At 47.1% G+C, this 17,187-nt stretch overlaps 1 protein-coding gene across 1 annotated transcript; it reads left to right on the forward strand.

Annotated features, from left to right (window-relative positions):
- The first annotated feature begins 1,186 nt into the window (after nucleotides 1-1,186).
- On the forward strand, nucleotides 1,187-7,601 carry LOC146176618 (uncharacterized). The gene is made up of 4 exons (XM_084581343.1): nucleotides 1,187-1,354; nucleotides 1,713-2,194; nucleotides 6,090-6,403; nucleotides 7,163-7,601. The coding sequence occupies exons 1-4, from the start codon at nucleotides 1,187-1,189 to the stop codon at nucleotides 7,426-7,428; spliced, it is 1,230 nt and encodes a 409-aa protein (XP_084437469.1). The 3' UTR covers nucleotides 7,429-7,601.
- Nucleotides 7,602-17,187: the final 9,586 nt, after the last annotated feature.

Genomic DNA, 17,187 nt, shown 5'->3' on the forward strand with positions numbered 1-17,187 from the left:
ACTTTGATCCGCAGAAAAATTGTTGATAGTTCGAGCCGTCCATATTAAGCGGGGGTCATATTAACGATCGCGACTGAATACACTGCGGGTGAAGTTTGTTCTCTTGTACTGCTCAACGTCGCTCAAAGGTGCAAAAAGAAAACACCAAAAATTTGCCTCGGGGAAACAGATCGAGGCTGCTGCGCCGAAAGTTGCCGGGAAATGTAAAATTTTGTTTGAATATTGGGTTTTCTTGGGTTCAGTTATACCCAGTAAAAGGAAAAAAAATATATGGGGGACACTTCAACTTCGCCTTTAAGGGTATGAAGCGATAGCGTACGATACCAGCCCACTTAAGAACTGCAGGGTTGGGGTGTTGGTCTGTGTAGGTTCAACGTCCCAAAGCGACTCAGACTATTGAGAGATGCCAGAGTGGAGGAGGGCCTACGGAGTAATTTCGACTACCTGGGGTTCTAACATCGCACAGCATACGGGCGCTACTTCGTTTCGCCTCCATCGAAACGCAGCCGCCGACGGTCGGGATCGAACCCGGGTATATATTCTGGCACAAGTGGTCCAGCATCTTAACCACAAAACTGGATAGTCATATTTCTGGAGTATAAAACCACGCAGTCCTTCTGGGCATTGAATGCCGAAATTGAAGGCAGATTGGGCCGTGCTGAATGTTCTCAGCGATGCGGACGTACATTATTCAGCCGGAGTGACACGGCATTTCTGCTGCAAATATGCCTGGCGGAGCGGAAGGCTGTTAGGCTTAACACAGTCGCGTGGATGCGTACCTTACTTGAGCAGGTTCCTGCTGCGCATGCGCAAAAGTGCGCGAGTGCCATCGCAAAGTGAACACGGCGCAGTGTCTTTCTTATCCGCTCTGCGGAGCGCCTGCGCGTCCAACGAGCAGATCCATCGGAAGGAAGGCTAAATCACTGGCTCTACCGGCATCACTGACAGTGTGTGTGTGTGTGTGTGTGTGTGTGTGTGTGTGTGTGTGTGTGTGTGTGTGTGTGTGTGTGTGTGTGTGTGTGTGTGTGTGTGTGTGTGTGTGTGTGTGTGTGTGTGTGTGTGTGTGTGTGTGTGTGTGTGTGTGTGTGTGTGTTAGTATAAGCCACACTGTTGTCATCGGGCTGTGTAGAATAAATATCTGACATTTCCGTTTTCTTTTTTCTACGTGGCAAAGCCAGTCCCCAACATGGCGTCATCGGGAGAAAATGCGCAAGAGAAGCGCAGCTCCCGCACCAAGTACAGTCGCGAGCAACTGCAGAGACTGGAAGAGGTCTTCAGAAGTCACCCCTTCATCGACTCCATGCAGACGTTTCAGCTGTCCAGCGAGTTGGGCATCTCTACGAGGCAGACCAGGGTGAGGCGCATGTTTCCGTTTCAGCCGGCGTTTTCCCCTGCGCATATGCGCATCTGTAACCTTTCGAAAATCGGAAGCCGTGCACACAGGAGCAGTTTCGTCGCACCTTTTGCAGTGCGCGTATGGCGTCCAAGTTCGGGGAGTTAAACCTTGTAATAGGCTGCATGCTCCCTCAATACCTTGTCTTATCCGTGTCTACGCGTTTCAACATGAGCAAAACTGCCCAAATTCTGTCTATAAAGTAGGACGTATACCCTTGCTATCCGCTATCTTCTGAAGTAACTTTTAATAATCCGCTTCTTTCGTTTTCCGAATAATTCCCCTGACGTATAGTATCCGCCTCTGCCTCAATGCGCAGACGTGGTTCCAGAACAAGCGTGCCATGACCCGTCGGCGGGACATCAAAGCGGCTGGCAGTAGCTATGTGCCCCGGCTGCAGTGCCAGCCGGCATACCACCGGATGCTACCGGTGCCCACCTCAGCGAGGGACCAGAGCAGCCGCCCGAACCCACCTTTCTCGGCCGCTAACTTTACCGACAACGCCGAACGCCAGCCGGTATACCTCTGGAGGCAACCGGCTCCCACCTCGGCAAGGGCACAGAGCAGCCGCCAGGGCCCACCTGCTTCGGCCGCCTACTCCACCGGTGACGCCGACGGTCACAGCAGCAGCAGCAGCAGCAGCAGCAACAGCCTTGTACGAGCGCGTTCTTCGTCCACATGGGGTGGCACTGTCGGACAAGCACCACTGCCCCTGGGTCACCTGGCACCATCTGGACCCTCTTCGTCCCCATGGAAAGACTTCCTCGCTCCTCCGCAGCAGCTCTGGCGAGACGGGAGGCTGTGAGTGCGACTCTGTATCATTTGTTTGAGCATGGGGGTTGCCGGGCAAGCTAAATTAGAGGGAGAGGAGGCTTAAATTTCGAGGACGGGGGGGGGGGGAAGAGGGGGAGGCGGAATGGAGAGTAGTAGTCTTTTTCGGCGGTGATGAGCAGTGTAAAACAATGAAGGAATAGGGCTGGGAGACTTTGAAGGGACCATGGAATGCCGTCTACTCGAGGTAGAAAAAAAAAACGTTTGTACGATTGGATTTCCTTCTCCGCAATGGAAAATTCTTAAGCTATATCTTCCGTAACACCGATGATATCGGCGATCACAACTGATACTCCTCCTTTTGTCCTTTTTTTGTATTTGTATTAGGCATTTTGTTATAGAAGGTTCCCCTGACACCTTCGCTTTGGGCCCTTCTTCTGTGCCAATTAAACAAGGTTAATTTTAAAATACATTTCTGACAAAACACCCTGAAAACTGATACTCGGCGCACACGGCCTAAGAAAGCAGGTCCCGTCGACGTTCCATCGCGCCCCGTCCGCCCGCGGAGCGCCCAACGAGAGAGCACACCCAGGCTGTGACGTAAATGGGAAAGGAGCGGCTACGAACTACGAACGCGCGGTGAGGTGTCGCCCTAATCGATTATGAGCGACCGCCAGGAGCGCTTTAAAAAAAATAGTGTACATTATAGTGTCCACGCAGAACTTTTAAATTTGACTTGAATACTTACTAGGGCTACCTCTGCAGGTCCGTTGTAATAAAATATTGTCATGAATATCGTTTCAGAGTCCCTTTAAGGGTATGACGCGATAGCCTGAATGACACCTGTTGGCCGACTTTCCTTGCATGTCCTCTTTCGCGCACGTGTCCTTCGCTATTCGCTTAAGCACCGATCTTTTAATGTTTGCATCTATATTCCTACTTATCTGTAGGCTGTTACACATTTGAGTTTGAGGAAAATGCTGCCCTTCTGTTTTGCACGCGTGAGCGCTTTGGAAAAAAAAAAATGTATATGATAAGGGGGTTTTCAGGCTCGCAGCTCCATTTCGACTGAAATGTGAAATGCGAGGATGTAAATTTCAGAAAATTCATTTATTTTTTACATTTATTTACGTCAGCCTAAAATAAGAGCTGTGATATATAACAATACAACATTTCATGTGAGATTGAATCCTTGGTGATCTCTTCCTCTTCTTTTTTTGCCAACAACGCAAAGCTTTTTTTAACATGCCGCGCTTTCGCATGTTCTTTCTCGAATGTTTACTCGCTAAGCCTGTATGCTGTCGAAATTGTGAAGGAATCTTAAAATTTGAGGCGTTTTTTTCACTGGGATTTAGTGATATGGGCCCCTTCAGTCAAGTATAAAGCTTCGATCACCATACGTTTATAGAGAAGGTGAGCCACAGACCCAAGCAGGAGAGTGGCCCCCGCTTCGCTAACCGTCGCTTGGGAGCCACGCTATTTCACCAGTTTTGGGTTAGCGTCGCCCGTTCACCAAAGAACCTTAGGGGCAATATGGTTCTGCGCATGCGCACTTGCGCCCAGCTATTCCCTCTGTCCCCCTTACCGATAGTGTCACCCCATTCTAAAGCCCCTGTTTAAGGGCGAATGAAAAGCTAAACCTAGAAAACGTGCACAAGCAATTAGGTAGTCCAGCAGTCCTTTTCGCATTGCGAAAGTTTTTAAGTTGTAGCTTCATTAGCACCAATCATATGGTCGACCGAAAATGATGCTCCTCCTTTCCATCCTCAGCTCAGCGCACGGCGCACCACGCGACGCGACGGCGCACCACCACGCTGGGGCAGGTAGGTCACCGCCGCTTGCGGCGGGGGCTAGCCTGCCACCGAAGTTTTATCTGTTGTAGGCCGTCATTGCACCCGTCACCGCTTCGGTGGTGGACGACGGCTGTTTTTGCGGCGCGCGTCTTTCTCTCCCTCTTCCTTTTCTTTCTTCTCTATTTTCTCTTCTGTCTGCACGAGGCAGCGGAGGTGGCTCAGCTACAGAGCCAGTAGCAGGCCCGTGCATTTTCTTTTCCTTCTTCCTGCAGCCACAGCAACAACAACCACGCTCCGTCCGTGAGTGCGCGCACCGGTAAGCTCCGATTACGTAACCAAGAGAGTTCTACTTAAGTTGAGGACAACCCAGAGGGCTATGGAACGAAAAATGGTAGGGGTAACATTGAGAGACAGGAAGCGTGCAGAGTGGGTCAGAGAAATAACAGAAGTTACCGACATTCTAGTGGAAATTAAGAAGAAGAAATGGACATGGGCAGGACATGTAGTGCGAAGAGAGGATAACCGATGGTCGCTTAGGGTAACAAAGTGGATTTCAAGGGAAGGAAAGCGTAGCAGGGGGTGGCAGAAAGTTAGGTGGGCGGATGAGGTTAAGAAGTTCGCAGGGGTCAAGTGGATGCAGCTAGCACAGAACCGGGTTAAGTGGAGAAATATGGGAGAGGCCTTCGCCCTGCAGTGGGTATAATCAGGCTGATGATGATTATGATGACGTCACTGGGGAGGCTTGTGCGCGGGGATGAGTCACCCTAACGGTTGAGGACGATCGCAAGGAGCTCTTTTTGAAAATTATTTGCGAATTATGCGCCAGTCTATTAAATTTGGCTCGAATACTCACAGAGACCATCTCGATGGATTTCTTGCTTTAATTATTAGAATACTGCCGCGGGCCCTTAAACACGTTCGAAAGCAATCAAAGGAAGCCGTAGGGAAGGGCCCCGGAAATTTAGAGACCGCACAGTATACACTGGCTCCTGTTTTCAATTACATCGAAAAGCGGTCGCCGCGGCTGGAATTGGACCGGCGACTTTGGGTTAAGCAGTCGATCGCCCTGATCATTCATCTGAGCCACCGTTTGAAGCCGGCAACAAAAAAGCTTCATAAAGAAAATCACTCGGTGCGTTCAAAATTGAAAAAAAAAATAATAAAGTAATAGGGTATTTAAGAAAACTTTTTTTGATCATCTCAACTCTTTTATAAATGTATTTAGCGTTTTTGTCGATGTTTGATTAAGAGTGCATTCACTTGGTCTACCTTTATTCAATGAGCCCTCATGACCTATGCATAGTAGTGTGCCCACCTCGCTATACTTGAATGCTCTAAATTCGAATCACAGTCCATCCAAAATTAAGTCATCTTATTTTTAACTCAATTACTTTACTTTGGTTGCCTCCATGAGGTCTAACGTCGATCTGAAAATTTATCTATTTTTTGAAATTATATGATCTAGTACCAGTTGAGGTAACCATTTCCTCGTGGTGTAGGCGGACGAACGGAGACACAGGGAGACAAGGTGGTGCGTAGTGAAATCAACGTGTCTAAATGGGAACACGACCTCACTGCAAATCAAAAAAGAACACTGGCCACTTGGTCACTGAGCTGATTTGTATGCTGTCTGCGAGTCAAACCGCACGCACATAAACACGACCAGAGCGATCGGAACAAACACTAAAACACAATGCATTTATGGACGTAGGCTCTTCGAGACCGGAAAATTATTTTGGTAAGCTTACCTTGCATGTGTTAATTTTTATGGGTCCTGCTCCCGACTGGTACGCCCACTTTCGTGCTGTTTTAGAAACACTCCGCTTCTGTAATCAGATTTCACACTTTAAGAATGTGTTCGATGTTCATATGGTTACTATGCACCGTAATACAATATCATGGGTGCACTGCGAAATCGGAAAACTACTCCGAAACCTTTTGGTTCTATGTATTTCTATGGGCGCTAAGTCTTCTTTTCACCCCAGTCGGCCGAGCCTTGCGACAGCACAGCATCTTGCTTACGTCACAGATCGGTGTTGGTCCTGTCGCCGGCCGATGAAAATTAGTTTTGTCAAAGCGTATTGAATTTTGACACTCGCGCATGTAAATCTGATGGGGTCTGGCGATTGCAGTACCAGCTCTACGTACAGGTCCCCCGCGGCGTCGACGCCTTCGCCGGTACCAAGCAGCAGCGAGGAGGACTTGTCCATGTCTTCATCGCTCGAATTGAAGTCCCGCAGAGTGGAGGCTGTCGCTCCGCCTCGACAGTTTGGCAGCTACGATTCCCTCTTGCCCGGACTGCATGGTGCACCGCCTTCTGTGAGCTCGACGACATCCAGCCACTCTGCGCCATCCGTCTGGCTGGCCGACCAGAGCGACGGAGCAAGAAGCGACGGCCGCATCCAGCGCCAGCCGGTTTCGTACGACGTCGCTAGAGGCGCTAGAGGTAAATCGGCTCCGTAAATCTCAGTTTAATTCCGCTTACGCCTTATTTCAACCGTTTTTATGCTAACTGCCTTGGCTATATATACTTGCATGCAAAGACTGTGACAGGACACTCGCGTTTATATGTATGCACATAGGAACACGAATTAGAAAAAAAGACTATACATATTTTATTGTGTGAATGTATGCCTTATAATGCAAGTAATTTCATCGCCTGTTTTACTTTGCATATTTTGTTCGGCAGAAAATCCGCCATTGTTGGCGGCATGTTGAAATCAGGATTGGTCGAAAGGGTCTTGAGGTCACACGGAGGTGAAAGTGATTATATCGTCAGATAAATTGTGATTATAAGGTCTCTACGTCAATCAAGCGTCATATTGCTGCCTGTAACAATGTAAACTTCGCCAGATCTTAGGCCATGAAGGCACGTTTGTTCGACTTGCAATTATGTGTCTTGCCCTTAGTAATAAGAAAAGAAAGACAGTGTCCGTGTCTGCGAAGTAATAAAGGGCCCGAGTTAAAGGCTGTGTCCCCCAAAGTTTTACCTACGATAATTTTCATTTCCATCTTCCCTTTTATTACTACCTCTCGAGTGATCCATATTTAACCTCTACCATTCACAATAGCGAATACGGCTTACTTCGAAATCACTCCAGCGACCATTTCAAAACGACGTTACCAATAACGTCAGTCCCTCGAATTCTAAACTCATTTTTTTTTTTTAACTCTTAGTCTCTTTTGCACGGTGTCGTAGCTGCAGGTCCATGGCAGGAGCAGTTTCAGTGGCTTCAGGGCCCTCTGCAACAGCCGAATGTCGGCCAGGTCCAACAGTACCACGAGACGGTGCCACCGAACGGACCTCAAGTCTTGCCCAGCAGGTCGTGTCAAACGAACGGCGCCTCGGCGGCTTTGCCTGCGGCCGACGAAGAGGAAATCGTCCCCGGAATCGAAAGCCTCACATGGCTCGTGCTGGAGATGGAAGCGGCCGGCCTCGGAGGGCACCGCGGTGGTGCTGGGAATATGTAGAGCTCTTCACCGAAGCGCTTTAGCATGCATATATATTTCCTGCATTCCTTTCAATGCGGAATCGGGGATCATGAGATTGCCTCCGAAACATGCATGTGATAAGGAGGTATGCTGAATTTTTCCACAAGGGCGTGAAAAAACTCTGCCAGTCATTATCATCATTTATTTATTTATTAACGCGGAAGCTCTGAGGACTTAGCTCGTGGTGCAAAAATCCGGCTGTGTTCATCGTCGTCGGAAATAATGAATCGAGGTTCTGGAAATGTGCAATGTATAGTTCATGGAAAAGTCCAAGTGAAGTCGAACTTGGCGATTGGGTTCCTGTAATGGGGGAACATAATTCTATAAAATAATGTGGCGCAATTTCTGGTGATGAGCATTGAACTCAGACCATCTGCGCGTCGAACATTACACATTTATCAATTATTTACACAATACTGCGGACCGAAACGGTGTAAGCAGGACATACGCCACAATGGTTCTTTTTAAGGCGAAAGCCTTTAACGGTTCATACTGTCGGCCACGAGTCTGTCACCTATGTGACGTCACATCCGGTTAGGCGGCAATGTCGAAAATTTAGTCAGCAGGAATCTGGTCAATCAAACTGACGACGTCATGTTTATTTATTCATTTATTTATTTGATCATACTCCAGACCCAGTGAAGGGTCCTGGCAGGAGGGGCAACAATTACAAAAGAAAACACAAAAACATAAAGTGCAAAAACATAATATTTACACAAGTACAAGCAAGACGAAAAACAGCAAATCAATGCGCGGCCGGTTCTAAAGAATCAAAGTCCTAAAGTGACGATAATATAACTTAACTCAGATGTTAACGATGATATCCTAACCTTAGTTAGTAATTAATTAAAAATCCTGTCTCCTCGGATCCCCAGCAGAGCGCTTTAACCAACTACGCCACACCCGGGATTGTGAAAAATCGCATCATAATTCTTGTCTACCGTGAGGATGATAGTAGCAGGATTTCGCGAGTGACAGATACTGCGCCTTGCCTTTTCTGTAAACTAATTATAGAACGCCGGTGAACTTCGATTCGTTCATGGGAACGATGGTTGTCTTCAACAAGGGCGCGCGATGTACATACCTTGTGCAACAACTGCAGGGTAGATTCCATAGTGCCCTTGGATTTTTTATTTTTAGAGAAGGCCTATAGAGAATACGTTGCGGTTCGGGATGTAGCAGCATGTATAGGAGCACTGCAGTGTCGTACAATAAAATAGCAATAGAAGGAAAATGCGCTATCACGTTTCACCCTTCATTTGAAGATTAAGCGATCCCCAAGCTTTTTTCATTCTTTTTTTTTTCTTTTTTGAAGGCATAACGCAAGGCCACGATAGAAGCGCATAGCCACAATGTTTTTTTTTTTTTTTTTTCTCGAGGGAAGGAGGCCGCGGGGAGTCGAATTTATTCTATCCAGCAGAAGGGGAGAGGGCGGGAGTTTAATTTTTATTAGCATGGACTTTGAGAGTGACCCGGATTCCTGCTGGTGACCTATACTCTTTCCTCACTACGGACTTTATTTAAGGCTCGGGAATCGTTTCGTTCGCGCGTTAGCAAACAGCAAGGAAACGAGAGAGCACAGCTTTCGTTTTCGCTGCTTGCCGAAGTTGATATCCGCCTCGGGGCGCTTCAAGTTCTTTCAGGGGGAGTTAAAATTTATTTCGACTTACATCGTATCCACCCCAACACAGGTCTACTGAAATTTTATGTCCGTCACTCCTTGCTGCTGCATTTTCAGCTCGCGGTGTTTCTCGAGACGACATTCTATCACCCGTTCATTCCCACTGCATCATCGTCACGGCGTTCAGGAATCATTTCCTTCTTGCCAGCTGACTCGCTGAAGATACCAACTGACGAAAGATGTCCGTAAACCAAGTTCCATTCACCAAGGTTTTCATTATTTTTACTCCTGCCCTCGACTCCCTGCTCTTTTATAAAATATTTTCGCCCACTGCCATGGGTTAGAATCCCATTGATGATACTGCTTGCTTCTTTTTGTTCCGTGATGTTTCTGCTTTTTTTCTTTTTTATTTCGTGGATATTCTCCGTACTGTGCGCTGCATCCACTCGGTGGGCATTCCCTCATCCTCCTTTTTCTCTCTCACACGTCCCGAATATCCTCTCGTGGTTCTCCTGCTAGTCATATACTGGTCAGTCATATACTGGTCTACCAATTCCTGGAAGGGCTATCCTTGTCGTGGGAGGCAAGCCGCCACCTCCCTTGACCACAATGCAAGGCTTATGTCTATAAGCCCTTGCATAAAAGTTCAATCAATGCCCCTGCCCGTTCACTTCGAACAGCGGTCCACTACGTTGCACGGCTAAGTGTTGATCAACGGGCACGAAGCCATCAGAGACAAAGCCAAGCCTCCTTGGACCTGATTCGGACTTCACGCCAGCATCCGCCAGTAACTCAGACGCGAGGGGCTTTTTTGTGTGCCCACAACACTCAGTCAAGTCAATATCTCTTTTCTTACCTTTCTTTCTTTGTGCGTGGAGGTTACTCCAAAGTACTAGAAAAATAGATTTTCAATGTAAGCAACAGTTTGCTGCTGAAAAATAAAGGGAAAGCTCAACGCCTGTTTCTGACTGTCCATTCTGTACATTGATGGCAATTGCTATCACCATGTTTTCCAAGGGGACAAAAAGCTGTTCTCACAAGGGTCTCACAAGCTGTTAACAGTACTGGGAAAGTTTGGAGCGACCTGGTCCAATCAGGATCACGCGCACTACAATAGGGAATTGTGGTCCTACGCGCCTCTCGGCCCGAATTGGTTGGGGGCGACAACAGGAGCACAATTAACTATTGTAGTGTTTAGGGGCCAGAGACAGTTAAGAGTATGATTACCTATTATAGTACCTGTGATCCTGAATGGGCCAGGACTCCCTTGCCTTTCTCAGTGCTGCACTCATCTTGTGAGACGAAGTATAATCATTCCTTGAAATCCTGTGCTGTGCCTCATTCAGTGAGCGGAGAAGCGAGAACTCTCTTCGGAGGCCTGCGGCTAAACTTTATGTTTGCCTTCCTTTATACCTTGGGTAGGTCACTGTAAATTGGGAAGCGCAAAAGGGCTCCTTCAAGTGCAGCGATTTCTTTCTCCGCCGCGCAAGAAACCTTTCGAGTGGCCAGAGCAATAGAGAGGTTTAGCATACCGTGATCCGCGATCCGCCACCGTGACCCTCTAGCGCTCGTGGGCGGGGCACTCACGCTGATTGGTTCCGATGCGGCAGGTCTATGTGCCGACATCAAGTATGTGGCGCCATCTATCGGCATTAAAGCGATCTGGGCATGCGCAGTGGAAAGCGCGGTGGCGGACCACGGTAGCGGATCGCGGTGTGCTAAATCTCTCTAATGAGACAGTTCCAAAAATGTATCCTTCGTGCGACATTTTCAATCTGACGAAACCATCGTTTCTTTTTATTCGCGTACTAAAAATATTACACACTGCGAAGAGCAAAACCATGCAGTTGCGACTGCGTCCAACTCAAGAGAGATTTAATTAGCACAGCGCGATCCGCCATTCGTTACCAAGACCCGCCACCGCGCGTTCTACAACGCAGCGTGGGCTCTCCCTCAAATCCGGCTGTGCACGACGCATGTCCAGATCGACTCGACGATGCTAGGTGGCGCCACGTGTGCTGGAAGTCTGCATGCAGAGCTGTCGCGTCCGGACCAATCACGGCGCGCGTCAAGATGACGAATCACGGATCGCGTGCTGAGCTAAATCACTCCGAATACCGTTCTTCGCGGTGTTTACCACGTGGTAATTTATTTAGACGCTGTTATGAGTCCTTTTCTCACGTGGATATATGTATTATGCAGTAAATATGCAACCTTATTTCACCGAGCCCGACTGGTGTTAATCATAACTCACAATCAATCTAATCTTCAAATATACCAAATTACTGTTAGGACTAGTGAAAAGTCGCACAAACATACGCATTTCTACATTTCATTTCTATACTTAACCAAATGTTGACTTCCTTTCTGCGGTTTGTGAAATAAACGTCTAGTGTATCGTCCAAGTGCCCGTCAGCGCGCAGTGACGTGAAACGGGAGTAGATAAGTCAACTTGCATTTGAAATTGTGCCTCGAAAGCAACTTTTCATATATCGAAATCAAGATATCACTCAGCGCTCTCCACAGCTGTAGGAAAGATTTGCGGAACAAAAGAAATATTTTAATTTTCTAAAATAGCTTATTTACACTTTCGCTTTAAATGGACACTGCAGCACTTTTTGCAAAAGTTGGGCTTTCAGCAGAAAGCCATAGTTTGTCATGCTGCGAACTCGAATATCAGATTAAAATTAGGCAGAAGAAAGCAGAAATAGCCTTTTTTCAGCAGAAATACGCAGCCCGCGCGACGGGGCTCACCGTGGAGCGCGCCGCCGCCCGTGATTGGCCAAGACGTCGCGTGACGACATTCTGAGGACCGGGGAAGCTGCCGATGCGGCTCCTTCGCTGCGCTGGGTTGATCGCAGCTCTCTGCGGCTTTGTAAATGTCATTATGGCATGTCATTTCCACACGAATGACCATCGGGGGTTTTTACCGCATGTATCCGTACCAGATGCGCCCACAAACGATGCAGCACTTCCGTTGTGGGGAACGCAGATTTGGCATGAAAACTTGCTTTGGTTACAGTGAGGCATTTTGAAAAGTAGTGTGTGTCATTATTAGCAGAAACTACATAGCCCTCAGCGAAACCTCGGCCCGCATTTTCCTGGGAAGGAAGGGCAGTGAACAATGCCCTAGCCGACTACCTCCGTCTCAGGCCTCTCGCTCCGCCCGAAAGGTCATTGTGAAAAATGAACCCAAAGGTTGGTGTACCAAATCCTGCTTTGAATGCCAGTCGTGGTACCTTGGAGAAACGAAGAATGCTATAGAAAGAGTGACACAGTACACAGCTACCACCAGACAAATGAAAAATAAGCGAAGCGCGGTTGCGGAGCTCTGAAATGCATACGAGGCATTGACGGGGCCATTGTGCTGGAGACCAAGTCAAATGCGCGCAGAATGCTGCTTGAGTCATACGACATTTGCCAGACGTTGAAAGCCTTTCCTTTTTATCGTACTGTCACAATACACGTTTAGTGAATTGACGGCTGACGTATGTTGAAAGCCAAGCTTCAGCTCCTCCGCACCCATACCTTCCTGAGAAAGCCGTGTTCCGAAATGTGTTTTCTTACAAGAGCTTCGTCGTTTTCATTTCCAACTTAATGTGCATCCCCAAACAAGACAGGGCTATGTAAAATGATGAGGCAGCAACGGGTGCAAATTCGCAAGGCCATGCATATGAACAACTTCGATGATTGATTGCTTGGACGCACCGAAGGAAACCTCGCTCTTTGAGCTCCTTGCATGAAGATGATTGCGCGTGCTACTGCCCATGTTTAGCACCGAAGCCATTGCGTGAAGCTCTTGCGCAGAAAAAAAAAAAAAAAGAAAGAAACCGAGACACGCGAATACAACCATGCGGATGCTGTCTGACCGTCCCATCATGAGATTGCAGTCAGTGAACGAATAGCAGATGACGGTCCCGACTGTTTTGTACAAGGAAACAGAAGGAACCGCGTCATGGTTCAGCCATGCCTTTTTGTCAAAGCCCTATAGAAATCGCATTAAACAAACTGCATGTAGTCACAGTTACAAAATGCTTCGAGTAGAATGTTTCCTTTGGTCGGCTTGAATTTATCTCTCTTCTCAGCAACGCCGCATTGCGCCGCGTGCTTTTAATACAATGGAAGATTACATCGTCGAGTCCACAGCTGTTCGTGCATCCGAACACATGCAGAGCTGTGTTATATAAGGTGCACAACGCTAAATTGACGTGCTAATTGTACGTCCGCAACGCACGCAACACGAGGAACAACGCACGCCGAAAAACCCCCTCCGTTGGCTCTGAATGCCTCTGGCTCCTTGCGGTGACGTCACGACGGACGGAGAAGCGAGGTTTCTCCCTCCGCTTTCCTCCTCTGTAGCTGTGGCGCGGGGCGCGGAAAATTTGAACTGCGTGCTTTCAGTCGATGATTGCGCAGGTGTTTTATGCATAATCGAAAAAATAACTTCACAGGCATGATCAACAAATAATCTACTTCAACAGCCTATAGTATTGGTACATTTGAAAACCGCTTCAGTGTTCCTTTAAAGCGAGGGCGTCAGCGCACCCACGCAGAAAGAAAAAAAAAAAAATGTCCGTCGGCGTCAGCGTCGACCATTTCAAGCCTCGTAGTGTTGTAAAATCAGTTAGCAGGTGTATGTGACAAACACCCGCATTCTTTCACCCACATTTGAAGCTTCGCAGGCTCTAAAAGTTACGAGCACGCCTCTGCAGGCGTGCAGGCGCGTGATTGGTCGGCGGGCATGTGACGTCACGAAAGCAGATTGCTCGGTAAGGGTGCCTCGATGCCTTTTGCCTTGGCATGGTTTAGTTGTAATGCCCTCATGCCGCTGCTTTGGGAGCCGAGCAGATGGGATCTTTGCACTCCCCGTTTGAAGTCTCTCCGCCTCGATAAATCGCTATCATGCCTCTGGCATTGGAGTGCCTGTTCAGGCAACATGGTGATACGAAACCGTCAGGTGAAAGAAATGTGCTCTCAGGCTTGGTTTTAATCTCTCAAGGTGCAAACCTTATTCCAGTAACGCCCAATCGACACAGACGTCGTCACGATTGGTTCGTTGCTACATTCGTGCAACTTCTCCTTCGACATGTTGCCCATTTGGGCTAGTTGGTGCAGATCTATAACATACTGAACCAGCGAAAGACACAGAAACACAAGAAGGGACCATTCGCCGGTTCAGTATGATCCTCGTTCAACTTTAAGCGTACTAAACCCTCTCTCCCCAAAACACAATCTTGCAGAAAATCATCAATTTAATTATAAACAAAATGCGAAAGGTAGACAGAGTTCAGCAAAAGCGATTGGACCGCCGCATCATGCGCCCTATAACTACGACGGGTCGTGCCAAACCCTCTCACAGAATGAGAAAAGAGAACACAAAAAGTATTAGTAGTAGCAGTAGCAGTAAGTGATTTTTGTTCGAATAAAACAAAAAGAAAGTAAGAATATGTTTGCCAGCCCTGTATCTGCTATGTAATCATTAGAAGCACCTGTCTTGACTAACGCATCTGTAGCCGAGAGCGCGTCCCTTTAGTTCAGTGTTCCTCAGTACCCTGTGTTAATTTTACTCACCGCGTTTCCCACTGCGCCTAACGACACCCGTTCGTCTGTGAGGGCCGACACGTCGTCGAACTGACAGCAGCGGGGTAGTGGGGCCGAGCGATTTGACTCGACTTGACCCTTCAACTCCCCGACCGGACTAAACAGCGTTTACATGAACCCAGTAACAACATTCAAAATTGCAGGTAAGCTGACAGGCATACGTTTTCCAACCAAAACCCACCTTCACACACTGCATTCCGGCAACGGGAGAATCCTATCAGTCGACCACAGCATTCTTTCTTGGAAAGAAGAGAGAGGGATTCTCTATAATCTGCACGAACTTGAATTTCAGACATGCACTGAAGGCCATTATTGGAAGGGCACAATAGCTGCCTTCATTTCCCCTTCCCATTCGCACAATGTCTCACCCCTGCTCTGCACACGAAAGGAGAAAAGAGTTCCGAAGCCACATGTCCCCATGATGAGATGATGTCACCCTTGTGCAAAGGTTATATTTCTGGGAAGCATTCAGTGACTACTTTCGTATGCTAAAGAGCACTGGAGAATGGACCATTTTCAATAGGGAACCCCTATTGTGGCCTCTAGGCAAAGTAAGATTGACAGGACCGTTTACGGAGAATTTGTGAGTAAACTCCTTCATAGTGGAGGGGCTAATTTTCCACACAGTATTTGAGCACAGGGCTGGTCTTGGCTAGCCTATGCAGAGAAGCGTGAGTCATCTGTGCACATACCCGGACACGCTACCACCCCCCTCCCCCCCTCCCTCCCGCATCCCCTATTAAACCTTGACAATGACAACAGGAAGCTGGCAAACGTGGCCATGTCTTTGTTGAGGCAAGCTGGGGGAGGAGCGTCCATTCCGAAGTCCTGGAAGACCCTAGCACTACAGCAGTTCATGGCGTCGATGAAGCGAGGCGCGTCGTTTCCTGGAAAAGCACGCGCAGCGAAGTCCTCCCCATATTTACGCGTGGCATCCCGGCGAAAATGGCGGCCAGGAAGGCTTCGCGCATGCGCAGTAGCTACATGAAAAAGATGCCGTGTTCTTTAAAGTTTACAGAAATCTGGGCAGCACTTTGTTTTGCGTCGTCAGAGCGATATAAAATATAAAAATTCATCGACGTATCGCACTGCCTTAACAAGGTCGCGTCTTTAAGCTTGGCTGAAGACGCCGGGCTGTAAACTATCATGTCATGGCGCTGACAAGCCTTACGCAACAAGGGACGGTGAATTATATTGTCATCATCAAGATGCATGTGCTCACGCTTGTAGATCGAGCGAACATCAATCATGAGGCATACTGTGGATAATCAGCGTAGGACACGATGTTTAAAGAATTGGGGGTATAAAGTAAAATTAAAATCTATCACCTTTAAATGAGAGGCGGCTCATTACAATCGCGATTAATGTTGTTCTCCGCCAGCTGTGAATGTCACAGTGAGGTCGTTTAGGCTAACGTGCACGCGTGCGGTTTGTGCATGGTAGCCGAGTGACGATAAATACAAATTCTTTAAAAACGTCTCCGGAAAAAGTGTCGGAAGCAGGAAAAAATGTCTCCGCACAGGTACAGAAGCACTGCGTTTCCCCGTGGCGAGCTGTATGCTGCCCATTACAGGTGCCGTCAAACGCGTTAGTGGTGAATTATAAACTAGCATGGTTTTAAAATTCCTGAATTAAATATGTAGCCTGTGGCTGGCACGGCGCCAAGAGGTTTTATTGGAATGTTCTGTTAGTAGTTGAAATTTGTCATTACTGCTCAAAATCGGAGAAAATGCCCTGAAAAGGTGCTGAATTAGGCCCTTGAAGTAATCTTATATTGATGTTGAACGATTCTTGGCGTTGTATTGATGTTTTAAAAACGTTATAAGTTATCGCTCCATAAACATTATTTAACCATACTTGCAATGTTAATGAAGAGTTTTGTCTTGGCTTCCATTATAATATGGTTACTGCTTTGACATTGAGCATGAATTTTTTTAATTGTGCAATGAAATTTATGTGCTGATTTCTAGTTTTATATGGAACATTACATAGATGTTTCAAACATAAAATCATAATTTGCTAAGTTTAAATACGTTATACAAGCTGTCATGAGTACTCAGTTTTATGTTAAACATTGCGTAAAGGTTAGGAAGACAACAGATAACAGTATGTATTACATTTTAACGTTAGATTAACGTTATTACCAGGAAAAAACGTTATTTTTAACATACATAACAAATTGATGAAGTTATTGTAACGTTTCCTGCTACCTGGGTGCAGTGTGGGGTGGCAGCCCATGCAATGAATGTACTACCTTAGTACAGCGTCACGGGAAGTGAAAACTCCAGAGACTACCAGAGAGCGGAGGAGGAAGAGAAAAAATTTATTGATTTCATTTTGGGGAATACTACCAGCCTAACTACAGAACACAAACAACATACACATTGATGACATAGCTAAATATTGACTGAGAATGAAATTAGGACACGAAAATGATAGTAACAAAATGCTTCAAAAAAAAAAATGAAGAAAGCAGAAGGAAGTCGCCACGGATAAATAATTTCTTTTCGTTACGA

This window comes from Amblyomma maculatum, chromosome 10 (genome assembly GCF_055883805.1).
Source record: "Amblyomma maculatum isolate TAMU_Amacu chromosome 10, ASM5588380v1, whole genome shotgun sequence".
NCBI lineage: Eukaryota > Metazoa > Arthropoda > Arachnida > Ixodida > Ixodidae > Amblyomma > Amblyomma maculatum.

Excerpts from the sequence above, each read along its gene's own strand:
- LOC146176618 (XM_084581343.1), top strand. The coding sequence starts at position 1,187 with ATGGCGTCATCGGGAGAAAATGCGCAAGAGAAGCGCAGCTCCCGCACC. Across the intron at positions 1,355-1,712 it reads TCTCTACGAGGCAGACCAGG|ACGTGGTTCCAGAACAAGCG; the intron begins GTGAGGCGCATG and ends CTCAATGCGCAG. Across the intron at positions 6,404-7,162 it reads CGTCGCTAGAGGCGCTAGAG|GTCCATGGCAGGAGCAGTTT; the intron begins GTAAATCGGCTC and ends TCGTAGCTGCAG.